Source organism: Equus przewalskii, chromosome 15 (genome assembly GCF_037783145.1).
Source record: "Equus przewalskii isolate Varuska chromosome 15, EquPr2, whole genome shotgun sequence".
Lineage (NCBI taxonomy): Eukaryota > Metazoa > Chordata > Mammalia > Perissodactyla > Equidae > Equus > Equus przewalskii.
The window spans coordinates 57,665,292-57,692,567 of NC_091845.1; the positions used below are offsets into that span (position 1 = coordinate 57,665,292).

Sequence of the window (27,276 nt, forward strand, 5' to 3'; positions counted from 1 at the left end):
GTGATTCCCCTCCTGGAATTTATTGTTCAGGCTAGAAGACAGTTAAGGAAGTAGTTATGTAAATATGTAATTACAAGTTTTAATAAATACTGTAAAGAAAATGTTCTGTGTGTTCTCAGCATGTATTACAGTGACCTTGGTCTGTTGTCTAGTGGATAAAGAATCCGTGTAACTGGGAGTCTATAGAGACCTGGCTTTTTTTTTTTTTTTTTTAAAGGTTTCTTTTGTCAACTTCCATCTTTTTTTTTTTTTTTTTAAAGATTTTATTTTTTTTCCCTTTTTCTCCCCAACACCCCCCAGTACATAGTTGTATAGTCTTCGTTGTGGGTCCTTCTAGTTGTGGCATGTGGGACGCTGCCTCAGTGTGGCTTGATGAGCAGTGCCATGTCCGCGCCCAGGATTCGAACCAACGAAACACTGGGCCGCCTGCAGCTGAGCGCGCGAACTTTAACCACTCGGCCACGGGGCCAGCCCCAAGACCTGGCTTTTTTTTTTTAATTGAGTTAATGATAGCTTACAATCTTGTGAAATTTCACTTGTACATTAATTTTTGTCATTCGTGTTGTAGGTGCACCACTTCACCCTTTGTGCCCACCCCCCACCCCACCTTTCCCCTGGTATCCACTAAACTGTTCTTAGTCCACATTTTTAAATTCCTCATATGAGTGGAGTCATACACAGATTATGCTTCTCTTGCTGGCTTATTTCACTTAACATAATTCCCTATAGAGACCTGGCTTTTAATTTCAGTTCTTTCACCAACAGTGTGATCTTGAGCAAGTCACCTAAGCTCTGTGTGTATGTATGCATATGAGAAAAATGAACAGGGTGTGCATATGAAAAAAACGAACTGGAAATGTAAAAGCTATCCATACCTATGCATCTGTGGGATCTCATTTATTCATTAGGAGTGGAAGAGAGAATTCATTTGCCTCTGGTTTTCTTATCATTGGAGCCACATCTTAGCTGTAAATTAACTGATAAGCTGGACATTGGATTATATTACAGTTTTTCATTCACTCATGTATCCCCAGTATCTGAACTAATGCTCGGCACGTAGTATGCACTCGGTAAATATTTGTTGAATGAATGGGTGAGTTCCTTAATTCCTAGTCTTTAAGGAAATGAGACTTCTTTCATGGTTCATTGATTCATGGGGAACAGAGGTATTATCCAGGGAAAGAATAGGCAAACAGACCATATTGCTGACGGATTTCCTGGCTCTCTCTTGTTGGTTTTCAGTAGAAAAAAATATAGCAAAACCCTAAAAATACCCACTAATGCTAACTCTACGCTGACTGAAGATGGAGAATCTTCACAGAACACTTACTGGTCCTTCTTTTGCCGAAAAACATCTACTGGATCTTTGTGTGTGTGTTTTTTCCCTTTTGTGCAGAATGCCTGTGCTTTTCTGTACATTTTAATTACTAATAAAATTGAGATAATTTTTTAAAAAGCCTGTTATGTAAATAGATTTTTATTATCCTAATTTCTATTAATAAGTTTATATATACCTGATAACCGTAAAATAAGTAATTCCTGTATACTTTTTGGTGTGTGTGTACTGAAGTAGAACTTGGAGTGAATGCTTTTCCTCATAGAAATAGTGTAATAAACATTTGTGATTTATAATTGCAGGTAGAATCCTAATGAGGCTTTCCATTTGTCCATGACTTTGGTGCCTTGTAAGGAAGCGTCTGACAATAAAGTGTGTCTCTAACAATCCTCTTGATTATTGGAGGCTATGACTTGCCAGTTTTTATGCCTCCTACCTCTTTGAGTTCTGTTACTCTTACATTCTTTGATTTCTTCACTTTTTTCCTTTGAAACTTTTTTTTAAAACTCAAATTATCTTTAGTTTTAACCATGGTATTTGAAATAAAAATTTCTGAAGCTTTTTGTTCCGATGTCTGAATCTATCCAGTTCCCCGTCTGTCAGGTGACAAAGCATTTTTCCCAAGGCTCTTAACTTTTTTCTGTGGGAATCACATGATTGCCTGAGTTTAAAATTTACAGTTTTAAATTTGCAGTGATTTTCCATATACCTTTTACGTCTCTTCTGCTTATTTTAGAATAATGAACGGATCGAAAAATGCCAAGTGAGTTCTTTAGAAACTATGAATATCGTTCTTTGGTTTTTTCATTTTCTGAAATAGCAGTCATTGATGATTTCTCCCTTTAACTGGATTAGAAAAGATTATTGCCTTATTCTTAATCTTTTTCCCCATAAATTTAAATTTTTCTAATATTTAAGTTCCACTCCTGGTGGTAGGTGGGGATGTGGTTGGGAATTGCGGTTGTTTGGAGAAAACTTGTATTTTGGGGAAACAGCATTGTTATTATTTATATACTTGGATAGCTTGCCCTAGGCATCTTGGGGAAAATATTCTGGCCTACAAATCAACTTGTAGAACACTATAGATTTAGTTTCTTATATTAGAGTGAAAGCGTATAGTAGCTTTACAGTATTTTCTTTATAGTATTGTGGATTGGAATGTACATTTCATTTTCTGAAGAATTAAAACAATGTGAATGAAGTGAGAGCGGTCCCAGGAAGGCCTGCTAAAATGACTAAGGGCATGAAGCAGCCTCTGTTGAAGAGCAGTTTAAATATTTAGGGCCTAAGTCTTTAACCTGGAGTTCAAACTTTGATGTGCACCAGAATCATAGAGAGAGGTTAGTAAAAATTTGGATGCTTGGGCTCCACCTTATCCTATTGAATCAGCATCTCTAGCATGGGACAAGGAAAGCTGAATTTTAACACGTTTTCTAGATGTGTCTGAATTTGTAATATACCATAAAATCTCTTAAAGTAATACAGTTTTAGATCTTTATGAAAGTTAGTTGCAACATCTTGGCATTTCATCCTAGATACTATGTTTGCATTTCATATGAATAATTCTACTAGTCAATCATAATATTATTTTAGGATGCATTTTAAATCTTCACATCAGTTTTAATTAGGAAATTAGCAGGGATTTGTTTCTGTACTTGTAAGACTTCTCTAGTTAATCTAGTTTTAAAGCTATATGGTAGATGAGAAAGCCTTTTTATGGAAAAATGAAATAGTTTCCTTACTCAGATTCTGTAAAAAGTGTGGGCATCTTCTGTGGGTTATGCACTTTTACCTAGTGGCTCATCCTACAGCTCTTTCAGGTGGGATTACGCTCTATTTGTGGATCAGGACCAAGATGGATAGGTGAAGTGGCTTTCAAATGATTGCCTCTTAAGTCTGCCTCTGTATTCACATGGTTAAAATAAAGCAGTATAAAAAATAAGTCCAGATGTCTATCTCTACTACCAGAGGTAACCAGTTTTACTATTTTCTTGTATGTCCTTCCAGGGTTTCAGTATGCAAATTCAAATAATCCTATTCTGGGACTTTCTTACACTTAGAAGAAGTAGCATACTATCTATGTGGTTCTCTACCTTGTGTGTATTTCATTTTATAATAGGTGTTAGATATTTTTCATGCCAGTATGTAGAGAATGTCCTCGTTTTTTTCAGTGGCTTCGTATTCCATTGGGTGCATAAGCCATTGCTCTATTAAGGGACCCTTTGATTGTTTCTAGTCTTTTCCTATTACAAGCTGCAATAAATAACCTTGTACATGTGTCATTTCATATACAGATAATTTGAACTTTCTTTATGATCTTATGTGGATAGTTCTTAAATCTGTTGTCTTTGTGATAGAGTGGTTGTAATAGTTACCTAGATGGAGTGAGTCAATCTGGTATTGATATACTTTGTGTGCCTTTTTATTCTTGTGTACATTTGAGTTTTCCCGGTGCCTTGGCTTTAGTTCATTTTAGGTAGGCTTTGTAAGCACTGGCTTCTGTCATTCACTCATCTGAGGTTAAGAAGGAAAACATTTTGATGTCAGGGGTTGCTCTTTGCTGTTGCTATTTTTAGTTTTCCAGTATGTTCTTGGAGTTAAAAAATAAGGAATTTTTCCAGATGCAAATTTAAAAATAGCTAACATATTAACATTGAAATTTGAATTTATTCTTCTTTTAAATTACTAAAAGTAAAACATGTTTGTTGCAACCAAAAAATTAAGCACTATGTGTCTATCTCTGTGTTCTTCCCTGTTTTTCCAGTCATCAGAGTGAGACAGTGTGAGCTAGCAATTTGATGTTTAGCCTTCCAAATGCTTAATATGTAATATATTTTTTGTATATACTTTAAAAAAGAACACAAATAAAAATGTACTCTATATAGTCTATTAACTTACTCTATATTTATAAATATGACTTAAAGCATTATCCTAAAATGATAGGCTTTGAACTGAAGTATATTTGTTTCCTAAATGTGTTGCCCCCTTGAAACAGCAATGGCTTTGTTCTAAGGGATTTTCAATATAAAGCCAAATGCACCCTGCACACTTTGTTGAATTACTTGTAATATGTTAAGCTCGCCAATTTGTGTGGCCTACTTAATATTTGCATTTATAGCAGACTGCCTTTCTGATTCATGCTTCACAGTCGTTGGAAAGCTGGTGAAGTTTTCAAGAGAAGGGAGAGAGGCAGACGTTCCCCCACCTCCGTTTTCAACAATGTTAGTGTTGTCAATTCTTTAGACTTTTAAAATTTTAACTATTTTATTCTGCAAGTTACACATGAAAACTCTCTCGTTGAACCCAAACAGTAACAATAAAATAATATTCTCACTTGGCTTTACGTTAAATGACTACTTAAGGCTTCACAGATAGTATCTAATGGGAACAAGCCAGGCGGACCATGAGAGGACGTGCTGATGGACATCCTTTTCTTTTAACATGTCACTTTTTTGCATAGATTGGAAGTATTTTTCTATGATAGATGTTTAGCGGTCGAAGAATATGTATATTTTAAATAAATAAATATTGTGAGATTTCCCAATTTAAACTGTTTTTGAGTATTAGCTGATTAGTGTTGTTAATACATCTAAACATGCAAGTATATCTGCTTAGAAATAAAAGGGTTTTTTTGTTTAGGGGTGAGAGAGTAAGTGTATTGTTTTGCTTCCTATCTTAGCAGTTGTTCCGGCTAACTGATAGTTTAGAATGGGAGCAGTTAATCCCTTTTAGAATACACAGTATGCTACCCTCTTGGGCTAATGTAACTTTGGCATCTTTCATTTAGGAGACAGCTTGTCTTTTGTACCTGTGCATGCTTAGGGACTAAAAGGCATTAGCTCATTGGAGGAAAGCTAAAGATTTTAGAGTATGACATGCTTAATGCATGGTAGTCATTGATTATTCATTCTTGTACTTTTATATGTGTGTGTTTTTGTTTATTTGTGTCCTACTTTAGCCTTTCCTCATTACTAAGGGCATATGACTACTATGAGGCAGTTTGATTAACCATATATACTATTGTCTGTCTTCTTTCTTAGTCCATCGTATGAAAATGTCTCATGGTCTACACAGCCTTCTTCCCATTCCTTTACATAAGGAGCCTTAGCCAGTCATTTAGCTTCTCTGAGTTTCCTATATTAGATTGAACACCAGTCCTTCAGAGTCATATCTGGGTACCTTTCCAAATCTGTTTGATTCTATATGTTGGATATCTAACCTTCAGAAAGAGATCTGCATTTTCTTAGCATACTGTGTCTGATTCTGAGTTTTGGGTAGCAAATAGTGAGAGTTTAGATAGCAGGGAATTTATTGAAAATTTAATCAAATTGCTTTAGTTCTTGGGTTTTAAGACATGAGAGTCTGGACACTGAGAGCTTGGATAGCAGGGGACAATTATATGTGAATCTCTTTTGTATACACTGAAGTGTGATATTTTAGATTAAGAGTTGGAGGAGACTTTAAAAGATCATTTTACTCAACCTCTTATTTGATCCTTTGTGAATCTCTTTTGTATACACTGAAGTGTGATATTTTAGATTAAGAGTTGGAGGAGACTTTAAAAGATCATTTTACTCAACCTCTTATTTGATCCTTTCTGAAACAAACTGGTCCTCTGGTTTATGCATGGACATTGAAAGTGGTCAGAAGCTAAGTGCGCTCCTTGTCATTCTGGTTAATGTTCTAAGTGCTAGAGGACATGTGGGGCAATAAGAGCAACCACAGAGAAGACAGGAATGGACGAAAGTTTGTGTTCCTGCAAAAGTCGAAAAATACTATAATTAGATGGATTAAAAAAAACTTCTTTCTAGAAAAATGATATTCAGTGGAGTATTATTAACAATGTTGTAGTTAATGTTAATATAATTATTTTACTGTTGTTCTTTCACCTCCAGTTGTCTCTGTTGCCTACAAAGGTACCAGTTAAAGCATGAGGACCTTCAAGGAGAATTAATTAAATTGTTTGTTTTCTTGAAAGTTTTTTTTCCTCTCCTGCTTTGGAAGGCTTGCCCTGAATGCCTGGTTTCAGGCTATCCACTCCTTCATCAAGCCCCAGGCCCTTCCTGCACCTGTCCTGTTCTTTAGCCTCTTCCTGGGCCGTTCTTTTCCTTGCATTCATGTTTAGCTCTGATTCTTTGACAAAAGCATTATAGGACAGGACCTCTCTGGTGTGAATGGCTTGCTGAATGACATTCCATATTCTGGGTTCCTCTGTCTGCTGCCCACACAGCAGACTCTGTGAGCTGATCCATGTCACCTGTGAGGTTCAGTTAGGCCTGTTTAACATCAGCCACCTCTTCCTCAGGACCTTTGTTTATCTTTTCAAAACCTCGAATGTCCTCCTCCAGTATGTCTCCTTGTCCTGGCCTTGGTTGAATAGTGATCCTTGTCCACTATTCCCTGCTCATTGTACACTGCTTTCTAGTCTTTGTCACTTAAATGGAATAGACTTCCCTGAGGAACTGGAAGTGGTGCGTGGTGTCCTCCTTGTTGTTACCCTTGCCCATCCACTCTGGGTGCACCTGTTGGGACATCTTGTGGTAGTCATGTTGGACAAGGTTCGAGGCCTTATGCTGCCTAGCCGTGGTAAAGTTTGGCGAGGCCGACTCTAATTGCACAGCTCCAGCACACCCGTGCTGGGCAAGGGTCCAGAGTGAGCTACAGTTCAAATTGGAAACTTTGAGGAAAGGAAATTTGCTCATCTGTCTGTATCTGTGGCACAGAATCTTGTGCATAATAAATTCATAGTAGGTAGTTAAGGATGATTATAATATTCCTTTGAAAATTGTTAGAAGTTGAGAAGTTAAAGCTAAAATTTTATTCTTTTAAAAATAGGCTGTGTAATATTTTACAATAAATATGTTCAGTCTTTTTGTTGAGCTGAAGAAGGAAACAAAATTATAAAGGTAGACTTTCACAACTCAAAACTGGAATCTCCTTAGAGGTTAAATTTTGGCATGGCTTTTACTTTGTGGAGAAATAATAAGTTCTTATAACCTTGAGTGGTTCTTGGTTAATGTATGAGTGAAAGCGGTACTACATGTTAAGTCTATACACTCATTTTTGACAATTTTATGTTTAACCTCAGTCCAGTCCAATATAGCTGAGTTCAATGTTTCCTTTTAATTAGAGGACCTAAGAGCAAAGAACAGAAAGAAAGCATTCTATATTAACATCTAAGGGTTGCCTTCACCCCAGAGATTCTTTAATTTCTGATCTGAAGGGCCCTTCTGTTGAAGTGAATATATTTACCTATTACCTAGTAACTTGCATAGAAGACCAATTAAAAATCTTTGTCACCTTCATTCTTATATGAGATTTTTGAATGGTCTTCTGTGGATTAAAAAAAAACCCCAAAAAGCCTGTAAGCATACTTTAAAAAGAATGCGGTCAGCTAGAATAAGAAATCATTTCTTTGAGAAGAAGGCAATCTTGCTATCTCAAATAATGCGCCTATTAGTAGGTCCTCAGTATATATTGATTTCATGACTGAATGAGAATAATTTATTTTTAGGGTCACGATGAAGAAGCTGTCGTTGATCTTGGCAAAACCAGCTCAACTGTGAACACCAAGTTTGAAAAAGAAGAACTAGAAAGTAAGTTTGTTTAAAATAACGCTTAGGAGGATAAACTACTAATGAATGTTTGTTAGTATCCTTGAAGTTTTACCTACTGTTTGTTGAAACATTTTTTGTTGTTGTGAGGTAGAGCATGCATTTAGAAGAGTGTTCAACTCTTTTCTAAATATAATTTAAAGAATAATAATACAGCCAACACCCATGTAACTACCACCCATACCTGCAAATAGAACATTCCTTAATTATTTACTCTTTGTTGAAAGTTTTGGCATAACATAGATTTCAGGATGCTTTTCAAACTTCACTGATGATTACCGTTACTTAACTTGGAAAATTGAAATGCCGGTTTTAAAATCAGTTAATTCTTTTGTTTTTTTCATTTCTAACAGGCTGGGTAATTTGTATTATGAGGAAACTAAATTGCCAGACTAATAAGCCACAGTTATTACTAATTGTCATCTAAATGTTCATTTTCTAGGTCTGTAACATCAGCTTTTAAACTGCTGTCATAACCTCAGCATACGATTACAGAGTTATTTGCCCATCTATCTTCCCTAAGCCAGAAGTAGTCCTGGCAAATGGTTTCTTTTTTTTCTTTTTCTTTTGAAATAATTTTAGATTTACATAGGAGTTGCAAAGATAGTAAAGAGTGTTCCTATGTACCCTTCACCCAGCTTTTTCTAACATTAACATTTTATATAACCATCGTAAGTTTATAAAAATGAAAAACTTAACATTGGTATATTACTGTTAACTAAGCTACAGATTTTATTCGGATTTCACCAGTTTTTCCACTGATGTCTTTTTTCTGCCCCAAGATCCAGTTGAACACTTCAGAATCCTGTAGTATATTTAGTTGTCATGTCTCCTTAGTCTCCTCTGTTCTATGACAGTTTCTCAGTCTTTCGTTGTTTTTCGTGACCTTGATATTTTGAAGAGTAGTGGTTAGATGCTTTGTAGAATGTCTCTAAGTTTGAGTTTGGCTAATGTTATAGGAACAGACTGAGATTATGGATATTTGGGGAGCATACCAAACTCTTACATACTCTTACATACTCATACATACTCTTCTCAGTGTATCCTATCTGTGGACATATGATATCAGCATGACTTATTATTGGTGAGGTTAACCTTGAACACTTGATTAAGGTGGTGTTCATGGCAAATGTTTTGATAGACTTATATTTGGGTCTTTTTGAGAACTACATTCTTAAGTTAAAGTCTTCTCTGAAAGCTGGTACCATATGGGGCTATTATTCTTTTGGTTTTAAAAAGGAGATGAAAAGAGACACACAAGTGTTTTCCGCATTTAGTTTCTGAGGTGAAAAAACCTGTGTCTTTTAAAGTTGACTTGAAAAATCTAGGCTTACCAGGGATTCTAGAAAGAACCTCAGTTACCTAGAAGCTTGTGGTTACATTCTGTGAATTACAGGGACTGCGATAGTTAAAATTTTTAGCAATAATTTTATTAATTCAAATATATAATGGTGCATTTAATCTATCACTTACCATTTAATGTCATCCCTCAGGTATATGTGACCTAGAATATGAAGAGAGCTGCTTGACAGTGCTCCTCGGCTTCCCTTGGTTACCCCATGGCCCTTAGCTTTGCATGCTTTATACATATCTAAATTGCAGTATCAAGTTTGAGGGAGAAATTAAATTTATCTCAGAGTTTGACTGAGTAGGCCTTTGGAGTAAAGTAAAGTGAAAGAAGAATGAAAGAAAAAATTATAACAGAACACTGAGGGCAATAATAAAAGCAGAAAAAACAGTAAGGCTTGATCTCCCAGTTCTTTGGATTCTACCACATTCTTATTTATCTAGTCTTTCTAAATTGCAGACTCATAGAATTTATTTTTATCTTGGTGCATTGGGATTTGTGTGCCAAAACCCATTAGTACTAATTGGGGTAACAACTTTGTAATTTCCAATGCACAGTGATGAGAAATTGACTCTTCAATTTCCACTTTTCTTTTGTGTTCAGAAGAAAATAGTTTCGTTAAAATAAAATTGTAAGATCATTGAGTTTTGTTATAGTTTTTCTTTTTACTTATTGAGATATAACTCACAAAACATAAAATTCACTATTTTCAAGTGTATAATTTATTGTTTTTTGGTATATTTACTATGTTGTGCAACCATCACCATTCTCTAATTCCATCACACCGAAAAGAGACCCTGTATAATTGTATAATTTTTTTTTTAAGTTGTGCTTTTCTTTGGTGAGGAAGATTGGCACTGAGCTAAGATCTGTTGCCAGTCTTCCTCTCTTTCTTTTTCTTTTTTCTCCCCAAAGCCCCAGTACATAATTGTATATCCTAGTTGTAAGTCATTCTAGTTCTTCTGTGTGGGATACCACCACAACATCGCCTGATGAGCAGTGTGTAGGTGCAGCCAGGATCCAAACTGTTGAACCTCGGGCCACTGAAGCAGAGCATGTGAACTTAACCACTTGGCCACAGGGCCACCCCCTCCACCCCCTTTTTTTGGGGGATGAGGAAGATTGGCCCTGAGCTAACCTCTGTTGCCAGTCTTCCTCTATTTCGTATGTGGGATGCTGCTGTAGCATGACTTGATGAGCAGTGTAGGTCTGTGCCTGTGAACCCTGGGCTGCTGAGGCAGAGTGTGCAAACCTAACCACTATGCCACCAGGCCGGCCCCTATAATTGGTTTTTAAATTTGGCATTTTCTGGTAAAATTTTTTCAAATAATGGATATTTTATTTCTACAATTTATTTATTTATTTGTTTATTTTTTGAGGAAGGTTAGCCCTGAGAAAAATCTGCTGCCAATTCTCCTCTTTTTGCTGAGGAAGGCTGGCCCTGAGCTAACATCCCTGCCCATCTTCCTCTGCATTATATGTGGGATGCCTGCCACAGCATGGCTTGCCAAGTGGTGCCATGTCCACACCTGGGATCCCAACTGGTGAACCCCGGGCTGCTGAAGCAGAACATGCGAACTTTTTAACAGCTCTGCCACTGGGCTGGCCCCTAATGTCTACAATTTTTTGTCTGGTACTTATCATGTACTAAGCAGAGTGCAGGGTATTGGGAGATATTTAAACAAATGATTTTAGTTCAGTGTGTTTCCAGAGATCTGGTCCTCTTTTAATTTAAAAGGTAATTGCTTACATTACTGATATTAACGTACAGTCATGTGTCATTTGATGATGTGGATACTTTCTGAGAATGTCACTAGGTATTTTGTCCTTGTGCGGACGCCATATGTTGTACTTACACAAACCTAGATGGTATAGCCTACTACACACCTAGGCTTTATGGCACTAATCTTATGGCACCATCATCCCATGTGCCTCTCCTTTGTTGACTGAAACATTGTTACATGGCACATGACTACTGGCAACTGAAGCAGGAGGTCAGAATGTTACCTTTTTTAACTCAATTTTTTTGCTACTCTTTGCGTGTTTATAAATGACTGTGAAATTGCCAAGAGTATTGATCTTAGGGTTACAAATAAGTTTTAGTGAGTTGGCAGATCTTCAAATACAGAATCTGCAAATGAAGATTGACTATGCTTTTTGAATCTCATCTAAATATGAAGATCTCGGGTTTCTTGAGGTATTTATTGTCTGACTCTCCTAGGGAATTTATTAGGAAAAGAATGTCATTAATGCTCTTATTTCAGCATATTAACTTTACAATATGCTCTTATTTCATTATATTAACTTCTTTATGTTGTACATAAGGGCAAGAAAGCAGCTCTACGCCAAAGGTTTTTCGAATAGTTGCAAATTAGTTATAAACTTGTAGTCCACAACCCCTTTCACTGAACACAAGTTAGATAAGAAGCTCATTTAAACTGTTTAAAAAATCGAGTACATTCCTCTCAGTTTTTGCCATAGTGCTGCTAGCTGTCTAGTTCTCTGATTCAGTTTCATTTAGTGGACAAAAGCGGAGACTGCTTTTCCTGTTTTGTTGATCAAAGTCAAATTGAGGATAATGCAACATCAGCAGTAGCTTTTTCTATTTTAAAAGTATGTCATAACCTTACTGTATTGCTTTTCTCCCCCTAGTCTCACAATTTCTACCCGTTAATTGGAATGTTTGGACCATTTACATGTAATGTAGCCCGCAGTAATTTGGACCTTGCTGATTTGAGATTTTCAAAGCTTTAAAAATTAATAAATATGTATTTGTGAATATTGATTATGAAGTATTTAATCATCATTAAAGCATATCTCTTAAAGACCTTTACTAGCTAGGTTGGCCAAAATGTAGATGGAATAAATTTATGTCTGTATTTGATGATTTCAGGTGGACCAAACTCTTCTTTCTCAGAATATCTTTTTAGACTTACAAACTAATGCTTACAACAGTAACCTGTATATCTAGTGTATTTATCAGTCAATGGTATTAGCCCTTGGTGTAATATTCTGTGTAGTGCTCTGTAAAATAAGAGAAGTAGGGGCTGGCCCCGTGGCCGAGTGGTTAAGTTCGCGCGCTCCGCTGCAGGCGGCCCAGTGTTTCGTTGGTTCGAATCCTGGGCGCGGACATGGCACTGCTCATCAAACCACGCTGAGGCAGCATCCCACATGCCACAGCTAGAAGGACCCACAATGAAGAATATACAACTATGTACCAGGGGGCTTTGGGGAGAAAACGGAAAAAAATAAAAATCTTTAAAATAAGAGAAGTAACAGGATGGTAGCACTGTTGATTGTATGAGCTTATTTGTAATTTTTTTTAATCCAAGTAAATTTTCATATACCTTTTTTCCCTTTTGGAAAACCAGTAATATGTTTTTGAACCTTTTGCTAGGTCATCGAGCTGTATATATTGGTGTTCATGTCCCGTTTAGTAAAGAGAGTCGTCGGCGTCATAGGCATCGTGGACACAAACATCACCACCGGAGAAGAAAAGATAAAGAATCAGATAAAGAAGATGGACGGGAATCTCCTTCTTATGGTGAGAGAAAATAGTGGTTCTTCATTAACTGTTTAAAGTTCTTTTCTGGAAAGCTTTTTTTTTAAACATTGAATATTTCCTTTTATAAATTGTATGTCTGCAATAATTTAGACATATTGTCTGTATTGAGAAATCCTAATTGAAGGAAGACTATTTTTTCTACAAGAAAAATATTTAGTTTATAGGTTAAGATCTACTTGCGATAACTGAAAGAAGTAAGGAGCTTTTCTTCATTGTATTCCAGCCTTGGCATTGTTAAAGTTGAGTCTTGGCACTTAAACTTCAGTTTAGTAGGGTTTTATTTCCTTTTCTCTATTACATATTTTCTCTTTATGTATTTTATTATTTACGTATGCAGTGAACAAATATCTGGAATCCTCAGCTCCTGGAAAAGATTGAAATTTTTTTTCGTTTTTAAGCACACTTTTTGGCCAGAAGATTTTATTTACTAAGTCAGATTATTTGGTTATCTGTGCAAAAAAGAGTGCTCTGATTTGATAGTATTGTCTGTAGAAGGACAAGATTTTCGTTTGAAAGCATAGAAATATAGATATGCCAATAGATAGAGGAAATCAGGAAGAAGAAAAGGCATATAGTAGAGGAAAGAGAATGTTAAACATTGACAGTGCTGATTTAAGTGGCCCGGAGGGATGGGAAAGGCGAGAGCTGGAAAAAAATAGCTGTGTAGCCGAGGAAGATTCTTAGACATTACACTTAGTTGACATATAGGGTGTCATTGTTTTTTTTTGCGATATCATGGGCGCACACAGCTGTCTGTGCACCACGAGTCCTAATAGGTGCATTCTAGCAAAGCTGCACCCTTGTAGGCAGTTGTGTTCTATGCTAAAGGAAAGTTTTTTTGAAGAGCAGCAACAATTCCTGGATTTCACTTAAGACTGGGAATAGCATGTGTTTCCGTCAGTCAGAATGAGAAGAGCTTGTGACATACGGGGCTTTGGATAGAGTTCTGAGAAGGGTATTGCCTTAGTAATGGGTTTTAGTAGTTTTACGCTAAAGGTTGCAGTGGATCTGCTATAAAAATTCTTAAAAGAGCAGGTCTTGAAAGAATTAAAGTGATTTCAAGTATCTGCATGTCACAACAAAGTATACCACTACTAAAAGAAATACAGTAATATTTGGCACTCAACCATGTAAAATTCACAATATCTGACATCCACAAATTATTTGAAATATAAAGAAATAGAAAAATATGAGCTATAACCAAGAGAAAAATAAATCCATAGAAACAGATCCAGAAATGACAGGGTTGATGGAATTAGAAAACAAGCATGTTAAAGCAACTATAATACATATGCTTTATGATCAAGAGGATAGAGGAAAATATAGCTGTGATGAAGAGAGAAACTGAAAATATAAGAAAGCCCCAAAGAGAACTTCTGGAGATGAAAAATATCTGAAATGAAAAATATACAAAAGATTTGATGCTATGGAAAAAAGATCAGTGATTTTTGAAGATAGAGTGATAGAAACTATCCAAAATGAAACAGAGAAGAAAGATTGAAAATGAATAGAGCATCAGTAATTTGTAGGGCAGTATCAGGTAGTCTAACATATGTATAATTGGAGTGCCAGAAAGGAGGGTGGCAGGGATAATATTTGAAGAAATAATTTTTGAAGAATTTCCAAATTTAATAAAAACTCTGGAGTCATGGATCCAAGGAACTCAGCAAAACTCGAGAAGAAACATGAAGAGGACCACACAAAGATGCATAAAAATCAAATTGCTAAAACCAAGATATAACAATCCTAAGTGTATATGCATGTATAAACAGCTTCAAAATACATGAAGAAACAACTGATAAAATCGAAAGAGGAAAGTGATACATCCCTAATTATAGTTGGAGATTTTAACTCCCCTTTTTCAGTAATTGAGAGAAGAAGTAAATAAAAAAATCAATAAGGATTAGAGGACCTGAATAACACTATCAATCAAATTGATATTCACATTCATAGAGCACTGCACCCAACAGTAGCAGGATACACATTCTTTATAAGTGTAAATGGAACATTTACCAAGATAGATTATATTCTAGGCCATAAAATAAGTCTTAATACATTGATCGAAATACATTAAAAGTATATTCTCTGACCACATTAGAATTAAACTAGAATGATATCAAGAAAAATCCCCAGATATTTGCATATTAAACAAGATGCTTCTCAATAACCCATAGGTTAAAGAAGCAATCATAGCGGAAATTAAGAAATATTTTGAACTCATAAAAATAAAATCATAGTATAAGCAGTAACTGAGATAAAATCTTGCGAAGTGAGGACACACTTCTAATATGCAAAGGTTTCATTTAGCATGGTACTGTGCAAAGTGAGGGCCACCTACATACTGAACGTTCTTAGATGCTGCTGAAGCATGCTTAGAGGAAAATTATTTATAGTATAGCAATTCATCCTTATAGTGGAGTACCTAGCCAGTGTAATAAGACAAGAAAGACATTAAAAGCATACAGATTGCAGAAGTAGCAAAATTGTCTTTATTCACAGATATAGGATCATATATATAGCAAATCCTAAGCAATCTACAAAACTACAGAACTCAGTGAGTTTAACAAGGTTTCAGGATACAAAATCAATTATATTTCTATATATTTCTGTATAGTAGCAATGAATGATCAGAAATTGAAATAAAAACCACTTACAGTAGCACCAAAAATATTACTTGGGAATAAATCTGACAAAAGAGATGTGCAAGACCTAAATGTTGGAAGGTTCAAAACATTAGGAAATTTACTCATGGTATGTCCTTGTTTGTCCTGCTTAGGTCTCAGGTATTCCTTCAATATGAAGACCCATGTGCTATGCACACTGGAAAATTTTCAGATATATTTTTATATTGCCTCTCCCCCCCATTCTTTTTATTTCCTCTTTCTGGAGTTTTTCCTGTTCAGTTTTCTTCTTCTGATCTTTTATGTTTTCTGTCTTCTTATCTGTCATTGATGCATTCTGTCTAATTTCCTCAGATCTGTCTTCTTTAATAATTCCTTCTAACCTACTCTTTAACTTGTTCTAATATCCCTGTTCGTTGCATCTGCAAGCGCCTGGAGGTTTGTTTACTTAGGTGTAAATTTTGGGTTTGACCTTCTCTCTTACATTCAACAGAATTTGATTTCGTTTTTAATTGATGCTTATAGTTGTTTGTTTTTGTGTTTATCTGGGGACCCTAGGCTTTCAACTGTCCTGGAGTAGAATTTATGTTAATTTCCATGTTTGGGGATCATGCACCACATAGATAGTTTAAATTCAGACGCCACGAGTAGGGTATCTGATCTTTACAGTGACTTGTTCTACCTCCCTGACCTCAGCTGACAGAGTTTTACCTCTCCATGATAGTAGGAAACGTCAGATTCTGTATACCCCTAGCTTTGAGTTTCCTTGTCATTTTTTGGAACTTGGGAATTTTCTTTTTTCACTCTTGGAGTTAGCTACCTATTAATTATGTATTTGTAAATGTTCTATTTTAGCTGACATTTTCATATATTTTTTAGTGAGAGAAATTGCTGTCTGAGCATAGTGTTCCATGTTTTTGGATGTTGCCTGTTTTTGTTTGTTTTTACGTCAGTTAGTTATGAGATTAGTTTGACTTGTTTATTTTCAACATACAATTTTTCTTTTTTGTCTGTGGAGGTGATCATTCTGTGCTATCCTTTTTTTTCTGGATTGTTTGTCCTTGTTTCCTTCCAGAAGTACAGTCTTTGAATAATAAAAGTCTTGATGGAATATCTTTATAACAAAAGCATTTCACTTTCAAAACTGTGAATTTATCTTTGAATGAATTGAGGAGAATTTTGAGTGCATTTACATTTTTTATTTTGTCAAGACACACCATCCCAGAGAGTTCAGTTCATCCTTGGTACCGAAGATGATGATGAAGAGCACATTCCCCATGATCTCTTCACTGAAATGGATGAACTGTGTTATAGAGATGGAGAAGAGTATGAATGGAAAGAAACTGCCAGGTAATAATACTGAGTCTCAGTGTTTATTTGGCTTTACTTGCTTTCTTTTTGTAATGAGACTATAAAGTTGATTTTGTGCTTTAAAACGATGAGCAGAGAATTTCCTCGTGCATGTCTGGAAATTATCTTTAGTTTTTCTCTTTATTCTCAAATTTGTTTCCTTAAATAATCTTTACTTCTTTAACATAACGCAAAAGGAATTGTGTTATCCTAGATTTTAATGTCTTTAATTACAGAAACAAATTTGAAAAGTCAAAATCTTGCATATTTTATGTTTAAAATAGGATTAGAAGTGGAAACTACGAAGTTCCAAAGTTTGTTTTTGTAGACTTATTGTGATAGCTGGAATAGAAAGAGGAACTATGAAGGTCACTTCTGACTAAAGATATTGCAGACCATTAGCCTAGTTTGTAAAAAGGTGTTTGTGGCCAAATTTTGTTCTGTTGGTGGTGATCTTTGTTTCTCTTTAAAAGAACAAGTTTATATGTATTGTATTATTAGAGGAATTTGTCATTATTTCTAAAATATTTTTATATATTATATGTTTCAGATGGCTGAAATTTGAAGAGGATGTTGAAGATGGTGGTGACAGATGGAGTAAACCTTATGTGGCAACTCTCTCTTTGCACAGTCTTTTTGAACTAAGAAGTTGCATCCTAAATGGAACAGTCATGCTGGATATGAGAGCAAGCACTCTAGATGAAATAGCAGGTTATAGCAAATAGACTTTTTTATATTTAAGTTGTACTGAAATTAGAGATACTTAAATAAGGAAATAAAGTGGGATTTTAGACCACTGATTTAACAAGTAATGGTTGAACGTCCATTCTGTTCAGGGCAATATGAGAGTGGACATATAAATAACACTTTTTGTCTTTGATACGTTTGGAGTCTAGAAGATTAAATTAGACAGACATTACAGTATCAAGGAGAAAATGATTAGTGCCATAAGCAAGATGTGGAGTCTGTTCTCTGGACACGCAGAGGAAAGAGCTTTTTGTTTCTTCATTTTTTAGACCAAGGTATCTGGGGAAGATCCACAGAACATATTAATTGTACAACTTATTCATAGAATTTGAACACATGGGAACAAGGAGCAGATGGTACAAGAGAAAAGAAAGTATTCTAAGAAGGGGGAGGAGAAGGAAAAAAAGTCTAGAAGGTATAGACAGGTATGAATCTCAGGAAAGTCAGTTCCATGTGAGTATACAGATTTCTTAAATAGTAGTAGGAGATATGTTGGGAAAATAAATTAGAGATGGATTGTGACTAGCCTTGAGTTACTGGGTTAAGAAATTGGATTTTATTGGTAGGCATTTTGGCTCTCAGTGATTTTTAAGTTGGAGGGTAGTGTGATCTACATATGTGTTGGGAAGATCATTCTGGCAAGAATATGTAGGGTAGCTTTGGATTAAGAAGAGGTTAGAAGCAAGTAGGCCACTTACTCTCTTAGGATAGTCTAAGCAAGAAATGATGGTGACCTGAACTGTGGTAGGAAGTAGCAATGGAAATGAAAGAGAGAGAAACCTGAAGGATAATGTGGAGGTAGAAAGTGGAAAAAGACAGCTATGGTAAAGCTGTTTAGCATTGACTAAAATTGCTCAAAACTAAAGTCAGGTTCACTGGTAATGAATTTGATAGTGTGACTACCATAATAGGTTGCTCCCATGGAAAACCCAAAAATCTATAGTATTTGATCTCCAAGAGAAGCATAAATTAGAATTTTTTGGGTTAGAAATACTTTAATATTTCCAGATTGTTTGATTTGACTAGGAGCTGCAGATCTTCAGATTATCAAAGTCTTTACTTTCTTGTCTTATACAAATGACTGAAAAATTGAGTTGGGGTTAGGAATATTGAATTTGGACATTTGAGTCTTTGGCTATGCGGTTATCACATAATACAATGTAACATTTTAGTAAATGTTATATAATCTGCCATTCACTTTTATGGTAGCCTGTAGTCTTTGTGTTAATGTTATAGTTTACCTGCTAAATTGATCCCTTCCAGTTTTCTTTCAGAGTAATCTTATCATAGGTTTGAAAGCTTGACTCTTATCTCAAGTTCGTAACACTGTTTAAAAATATTTATATATACTTTATAAATTAACAATATTACTGTCACCACAATAATCTATAAAATGGCGTTGCCACCCATCTCCCAATTCCTCACACCCACCTCACAGCCTGATATATTGATCTTCCTAGAACTTACTACTTCATGATATTTTATCTATTCATTTGCTCATTGGTTTTTCTGCCTCTGGAAGGGTGAGAGCAGAAACTGATCTGCCTACTTGACTGCTGTATTCCCAACACATAGTAGGTACTCAGTAAATAGTGAATGACTGAATGAATGAGTCCAGATACTCATCTACAGTTTTGGCGAAAAATATAAGGTGAAGCAATAAAATACTTAGAAATAAAATTCTTAGAAAGCTAATATTATTGAATATTCAGTTTAGTAGAATTTGTTGCATCCATATCAGGAAAGCACATTCAACTACAGGAAGGCTATTAGTGTATAATGGTAGCCTCTTTATAAATAATGATATTTATTAAAATAAGAATCTCTCTGTAATTTGTTCATTTTTGTTGGATAATGTTTACATTTATGCATACCTTGTTCAATATTAGAAGTACTTTCTAGAGCTATTTAAATATCTTATTTTTGGGGGAAGATTTCACTTAGAGATTATCCTGTGTTATAGTTATCCAAGTATTAGTTTATTTAATAAAAACGACTGATGTATTTTTTTCCTTTGAATAGATATGGTGTTGGACAACATGATAGCCTCTGGCCAGTTGGATGAGTCCATAAGAGAGAATGTCAGAGAAGCTCTTCTGAAGAGACATCATCATCAGAATGAGAAAAGATTCACCAGTCGGATTCCCCTTGTTCGATCTTTTGCAGATATAGGCAAGAAACATTCTGACCCTCACTTGCTTGAAAGGAATGGTGAGATAAGTTATGGCATCCAATTTTTGCTAACACTTCTACTCTTAACAGCATTCCAGTGTGTTACAATTAGCATTTGGGGAAAGAAAGGTATTTTTTCCAGATAATTACATAGGTCATTTTATCATCTTTTTTATTCTTTTTTTTCAAATAATAGTGTTATTTGTGCATTTAAAAATATTTCTAGGGGCTGGCCCAGTCACGTAGTGATTAAGTTCACACACTATGCTTCAGCAGCCTGAGGTTCGCAAGTTTGGATCCCAGGCACGGACCCAGCACCGCTCGTCAATGCTGGCATCCCATATAAAATAGCAGAAGATTGGCACAGGTGTTAGCTCAGCGACAGTCTTCCTCAAGCAGAAAGAGGAAGATTGGCCAACAGATGTTAGCTCAGGGCTAATCTTCTTCACACAAAAATCTAAAATGTCTTTACAACATGACAGAATTATCTATAGAAATCATTTCGATGAAAAAATTAAGCATTCACTCTGTTGAAATGGCACATTTAACTATTGTAATATTTAAACACTATCACTATACCTAACCCTAATTTTTTTTCCTTCCTGCTTTTTTGTTTTTGTTTAAGAATTTTTATAGAATTGATTAAAGAGGCATAAATTATCATCTGTAAATTCAGTTTAATCTTTTTAAAGTTCTGAAACTTGGGTTTGAACCTTTATTATCTGTATTAGATTTTTCCTGGTTTTTTATTTTTGTCTCAAATACACTTTATTTGCTGGGCATTAACAAGTGTTTGCTGGTTGGTTTGCTGATTACACAGCCCTTTATTTATACAGTTTGTGAAAGGTTTTTATGATTGTTCCTATTTATGCTAGGGATGACCTAGTTGATGTCTTCCAAGCTATTAAGAATGACATACATATTCCAGCTCTCCACTCATTCTCGGTCTAGCGGTGGGTTATGTGGGACATGGGGAGACAGGGTTTTTCTAGCCATTTACTTCTCTCACTGTCTTAAGGCTGGCACACTTGGAGTTTTGCCTTTCCTCTTTCTAAAGTAGAGGAATGCATCATTGGGGTTCTCTTTTGGCCCCTAGAGAGCTCTGATGACAGTGACTCTGGAAAACCCAAGTGCAAAAGATTGGAGTTGCTTATGAAGATCACTGTTGCCTCTAGCTATTACCACTACGCAAGGCTTATGAGGATTAATGTGAAGAAACGTGGAGGATGGGTCACAGTGTCATTCTGTTCAGCTTTTCTGTCCCTGAAATAATAGCATGGCTTTTAAGTGTTCTACAGGCAAATAGCCATAGGTGATAGGGTTTAATATATCTAAAGTTAACTCTAATAGTCTTTTGCAGCTCAGTGTAAGATACTTAAGTCCATTTCTTCTGAGCATGTGACCGTTAAAACTCTTTTTAATCTTTAAAATTTATGCCTTTATGTTTAAAATTATGTCTTGGTATATTTCAAGAACCTTAAGAATAAAAGAAATCTCTTATAGACCTAAGTTCAATTTAAAAGCAAGTCATTTATATCACACTTTACTTCTCTTTTCATCTGTCATGTATATTCTTTACTTTAGTTAAATGGGTTCATTTACCCCGAGAGACCCTATTAAATCTTTATTCGTCACATGCAGTGGTTCCTGATTATTCTCCAATTATCATTTAGTTCCTTTCAATCATAAAACAATGGCTATTTTCTTTTAAATGCCATTTTAGCGTGGGCATTCTGTTATTTTGTTGTATTATAGTAATTTAACAGTTTTTCTGCATGAAGCTTATTTTTTAACTAAATGATGGTTGTTTAGAGATTAGAGGTCAGTCTTCTTTTTTAATGTTTCTGGAATCTCTTGAGCATGTAGCTTTGATTACTTCGACTTAGATCATATGAGATTGACTGTTAAATTTGATGTTTTTCCTAAAAAACAATGTTACTCCATTAAGCTACATCTAAGGTGTTTGAAGTATAAGTATACATGACCTTTTGAAATATTCTAGACTTACTTTGTTATTGCTATTGATGAGAAATGCTTTATTCTTATCTAGTTGAATTAAAGATTGTATTTGTTTAAATATATCTGCTGTATTAGAAATGGAGGCATATTTTAGGATATTTATTAATATCTTTAGAGAGCTCAAGAATATGTATCCTTTAAAATTGACATTACATTTCTCTTTTTAAAAAATCTTCTTATAACTTGTCTTAGGTTTTTAAGTTTGACTTGAGAGCACTGCCAGTAGGTGATGCCCTATTGACTTAATGTTATAGAGATTTGATACCGATTTTAGGTTAGGAATTATTAGGTCATGTTAATGTGGACTTTTCTTGTGAGAGATAATTATCTGTAGTGGTTTGGTATAATGTAGGAAAAATATGTTAAATAAGCTTTCAATACTGCTATGTTTTATATTGGGTTCTATTTCTTAGATTATTTTGGTATTATTTCTCATTTGCAATTTATCATTTATTAAAGAGCAACTTTGTATTGATATTGTTCTTTTTTTAAAAATCCTCACTATTGGGCCTTCTAATTACTAACAGAATTTGTCCCCCACCGTCTGTCGTTAACATTGTATTTTACTTTTTATTTTGTTTTTTTTGATATACCTTCCAGAAACTAATTACAGTTTAAGCAACTTTTCAATGACTTTCTAACATTTGAAAATCTGATTGCCATGCTAACCTTGACAGCATGAATTTGAATTTTGAGCCTTTAAGCTTGCAATTTACAATGTAAATTGATTTTTTGTGTCTCTTTTTGCCTTCTGCAGTGAACTTCATTGTTTTCCATTTATTTGTTTTATCTCAGGGGAAGGCCTTTCAGCCTCCCGCCACTCTTTGCGAACAGGTCTCTCTGCCTCAAACCTTTCATTGAGAGGAGAATCGCCTTTATCTCTTCTTCTCAGTCATCTTCTTCCTTCTTCAAGAGCTGGAACCCCTGCAGGCTCAAGGTGTACAACCCCAGTACCCACCCCTCAAAACAGTCCTCCTTCCAGCCCTAGCATCAGTCGCCTGACCTTCAGAAGTTCCCAACAGAGTCAGCTTCAGGCCCCAGAACTACTGGTTTCACCTGCCAGTGATGATATTCCCACAGTAGTAATTCATCCGCCTGAGGAAGACTTAGAAGCACTGAAAGGCCAGGAGCAGAAGAATGAGGAAAATGTTGACGTAACTCCAGGCAACTATCCAAAATCCTCCATGTGTGGTGCTTTCTGCCTCTGGATCACTTGCACTTGGAATGCCTTTCAGCACAGAGCTTTAGCAGCATATGTAGATAATGCTTATAATTTATTTTGACTTCTGCATGTTTTTTTTTCTTTATAGTATATTATAGAAAGGGTTAGAATTTTTAAAAACTTTAAGTTATGAAGACTACAAAGAAGAGTACACATAATTTAAGCCCTTTCAAAAATTTTTACTGAGATTTTACAGGTCAGGGCATTTGAATGGTTCAAAAAAAGTAGAAATTTTTATAAGTAATCTTCTAATTTGCCATGATTTTTTAAAAATGATGGCTTCTTGTGCATTTCATTCATAGGGCAAATGAACACATATTGTACATAAATTATAATGAGATGATGTACCTTTTGTTGGTTATTTGCTGTGTCCAAAGAGTACAGTATGTTTCAACTTCCTAACAAAAATAGAATTGAGTGTTCTTTTTCTCATTTTGTCTCTGAGAAGATTGAAGTTCTCTAGTGACTGCCTGGAATTGTCCTTATTTCAAGACTAGTATTATATTTCGAATAGACTTTGGTTGACCTTTATTTAATGCCATATCTATCTTTAATCCAAATTCACCTTGAAATTTTCAGAACCAGAGTTTCTATAGTTGTGGCTAGGATATATTTTTGTATGTGAATTAGAAAAGTTATTTCTTAGTGGATAAAAGGTTGGTAACTTGTTTAAGGGTTATATAGTATGACAGTTTTGGCTCTTATATATTAGTTGTATGTACATTTATACATGTGTATCTTTCCACCCAATTCATATAAAGAAGTATTCTTTAATGACTTTTTTACTGACGGCTAAGTATCAATGTGATGTATATAAATGCTAACTAGTGGTTTTAATCACATTAAGTATTATCACATTTCTCCATAATACTGATAAAATCTAACACTTCAGTGGTAGTTTATAGTTATTAAATTAGCCTATTGAATATGTATTGTGAAAGTTGAATAGATACACCCATTTTCAGAAACTGAGACTCCGAAAAATTAGGTAACTTCCACTGGATCATACAAGTAGTAAGTGGCAGCCTAAGCCACCTGACTGAAGACCCTGGTCCTCCTCCCGCCATGTGACAGCCTGCTCCCTCCTTTATTGGCTTCACCCAAACTTACAAGTACATCCATCAAAGTGCATTATAGTTGCCAAAAAGGATATACTTTTAGAAGTGAAAAATGGAAATTTTGTAGCTAAATCATTGTAACATTATGATCAGAGTTACAGCTACCATTGTTTTATAGTTTGTTCCACACACGGTAATATGTGCTTTTCAAATATCATATTTCTAATTCTTCTAACAATTTGATGAGGTTCGTATTATCCGTATTTTTACAAATGAAGAAAACTCAGAGATGTTAAGATTGTACTGTGAATGACCAGACCAAGGAATTGAACTCAGATCTACCTATGACAATCCATAGGCTAGTATTTCGTTGTAAATTTTATTACTTCATGAAAAAATAGTATAATAATGAGGTAACTGAACAAAAAGGAGAAAAAAATACCTCGAAATAATTACTCAGAAGTAATCAACACTCATTTTAATTGAAAAGAACCGGCAAGATTTACTGTTTTTCCTCAAACAAAAGTGATTTTAAAGTTACTTCCTTCCATTTGTTTTACCTATATTTGTCAGTAACACTGAACATTTCTTATTTTACCAGCTTCTATGTTATTAATAATAAGTGACTAAATATGGATTCACAATGGCTTGTTAGGCCCTGTTGTTAAGGGGATAAAAGGAGCAATTAACTGAGAATTGAGGAACACAGTTAAGTTTGTTTTCTCCCCTCTGCGGTAAGAATGCCATGAGAGTTATCAGCCTTTCTGAAGAAAAGAAATTAGAATGGAGGAAAGAGAAGGAATTTCTAAAGACAAGAAAAAGCTCATAATTATTGTTTAAGAAGGTATCTATAGAAGGTATGTAATTAAAATAATAGGGACAGCTATATATTATTCCCTGTTTAGTTACTTTTGGTGCTTAAAGCACCTAGAAGCTCTAGTTGAGTTTCCTTGAAGTCTGATGTTATGTTAGTGGAAGAAAGTGGCCTCAGCATCATTTTTGAGAGGGTAGTGTCATAGATTTTTGTGTCATTGGGTCATGATTTGTCCATACCCATAGTAAAAAAGAAACTAGTGTTTCTCATTAGTTATTTTTTGGAGAATAATTCTATGTAAAAGACGTGAACTCATTTTTTAGTGTTTGTAACTGTATTCTCAGTGTTTCTGAGCCTTGGCACTACTGACATTTTGGGCTGGACACTTCTTTGTTGTAGGGGGCTATGTTGTGCAGTATGGGATATTTAATAGCATCCCTGGTCTCTGTCCACTAGCTGCCAGTAGCACTCCCCAGTTGTGACAACCGAAAATGTCTCTTGGAGGACAAAATCTTCCCAGGTTGAGAACTAGTGCTCCAACTACATCTACTTTGAAACTTTCAATGACAGAAAACTCTGATATCTTTGATTTATCTTTCTCTAGTTAGATTTGCTATTTTGAGAAAAAAAGATGTGAGGGCAAAATTATAGATTTACCACAGTATGGTTTTTAAATCCCAGTATTTTATATATACACATGTTCACTTTTGTTTTTTTCTTTTTCTGAGTTATCAGTGCTAATGATAGTTTTAATTTGGGGGAACTTATTTAATTCTAAGCACTAGGACTTTATTGTAGGTGCAGGGAGACTTCCTTGACTGGTTGAGAAAACAGGTTTAACTTAGCTGAGGTTGAGAAGGACTGCATAGAGAAGATGATGGTGGAAAACTCTAACATGTACCTGGCGTGCTAGTTTTAATAGGTCCAAGATGACCAGGTTAGCCAAGTGACTTCAGGTCATATCTTCTAGCTTTGTCAGTGTTGAGTTCCCCATCATTTCTTCTTCCCATTCCTACCATATCCTTACTTTCTCCCATAGCCTTCTCCTTACTCCATTCTTCTCCCCAAAATCTGGTGGCTGGGACTATCCTGGGAAACGGTGCATAGGTGTTCTTTGGATTCTGCATCTACAGATGGAATACAGGTAGTAGTTAGGAGGATCTGTATTGGTGCTCAGTTGCAGTTACCTCCAGGGCCTTAATAATACTCCTCATTTTCTTATGTGAGAGTTGTTGGAAGCCACTGAAAAATACTGGTTAACTTTTTTCCATTTTGGTATATATTTTAATAAAGGAATGGACTCTGTTCTGGAAGTTTAGGGACAAAGGTCAAAGAAGAGGAATCTTAACTTTTCTGTGCTAAGCTAAAATGGTAAAAAATGAATTGAGTTTTCTGAAATAGTTTTTATTTCAGAATTAACACTTCCAGAGAGCACATCGCTAAGTAGATTGCGTGTGCTTTTCATACTGAGATTTTTGGATCGCGGTGACATCCTAGTTTAGGTATTTAACAGAGAAGTGGGTATCACAAAGGTCTTCTGTCGTTGAGTTTAAGCAGTAAAGCCAAATGACTTAGTTTCAGTTCTTAGTGATATTCTACAACAGTGTATTCTACAACAGTGAGAGCTGCCTTAGATGCATCACGTATATCTGATGTGCGTAAAATTCTGGAACTTAATTACCAATATTAACTTTAAAGTTTATAGGATCTAACCACAAACAGTTTAATTCAGTTTCTCTGGGTCACTAGATTATCATGAATGACACAAACTAAATGTAAAGTCTCTTGTTCAGCCTAGTGCTTTTTCTCCTTTGATACTCAGTGTTTTGGGTCATAGTGATTTCTATTCTTGAACTAGAAAATCTTGAGTGTTTTGAAAAGATGAGATACATTTAATGGTAGAAATCTGTGGTTATGTACTTTTAAAATTTTTGAGATTTGAACTTTTTGTAAAAGTTCATAGTGGTAACGATGGTCACATGCCACAGGGTGTTTTTAGGTTATTTGATTCTTCTGAAATGTTGCTGTTGAATGTCACTTGAAAAGAGTGTGCTAATGCTTGGACATACATCTACCATTTGTAATCCAAACAACTCATTTTGTAGAGCATACATCTATCATTTCTAATCCAAACAAACTAATTTTAGATAATTGTCTGAATCTTAGAGGTTGAGTGAGTGAGTGAAAGTCACATAGTGACATAGTGGCTGAGAGTGTTTATTTCAACACAGATCTGTTTGATTATAAAACCCTTAGTCTTTGTATTTATGTTGTAAAAGCATTTCTATTGTATTTTAAAGTTGTATTTCTTAGGAGTAATAGTAGGCAGCACATAAATACTACCCAAGAGAAATGAAAATTCTTGAGGAAACTATTACAATTATGGAAGATATGGTAAATTTAACCTACA

At 35.1% G+C, this 27,276-nt stretch overlaps 1 protein-coding gene and 1 pseudogene across 12 annotated transcripts in view; one reads left to right on the top strand and one right to left on the bottom strand.

Annotated features, from left to right (window-relative positions):
- The window catches only part of SLC4A7 (solute carrier family 4 member 7), a 105,441-nt gene that overhangs the window by 30,616 nt on the left and 47,549 nt on the right, over nt 1-27,276 (top strand). For 5 of the 12 annotated variants that reach the window (XM_070577402.1, XM_070577406.1, XM_070577403.1 and 2 more), the window contains exons 2-6: nt 7,851-7,932; nt 12,696-12,842; nt 16,696-16,834; nt 17,385-17,545; nt 19,604-19,792. In XM_070577402.1, the coding sequence (XP_070433503.1) occupies nt 7,851-7,932; nt 12,696-12,842; nt 16,696-16,834; nt 17,385-17,545; nt 19,604-19,792 (718 nt within the window). Of the gene's footprint in view, nt 1-7,850; nt 7,933-12,695; nt 12,843-16,695; nt 16,835-17,384; nt 17,546-19,603; nt 19,793-22,567; nt 22,937-27,276 lie in introns of all 12 variants that reach the window. The other 7 variants (XM_070577398.1, XM_070577400.1, XM_070577401.1 and 4 more) reach the window with 2 other exon arrangements.
- On the bottom strand, nt 6,291-7,038 carry LOC139076066 (dnaJ homolog subfamily C member 9 pseudogene; annotated as a pseudogene).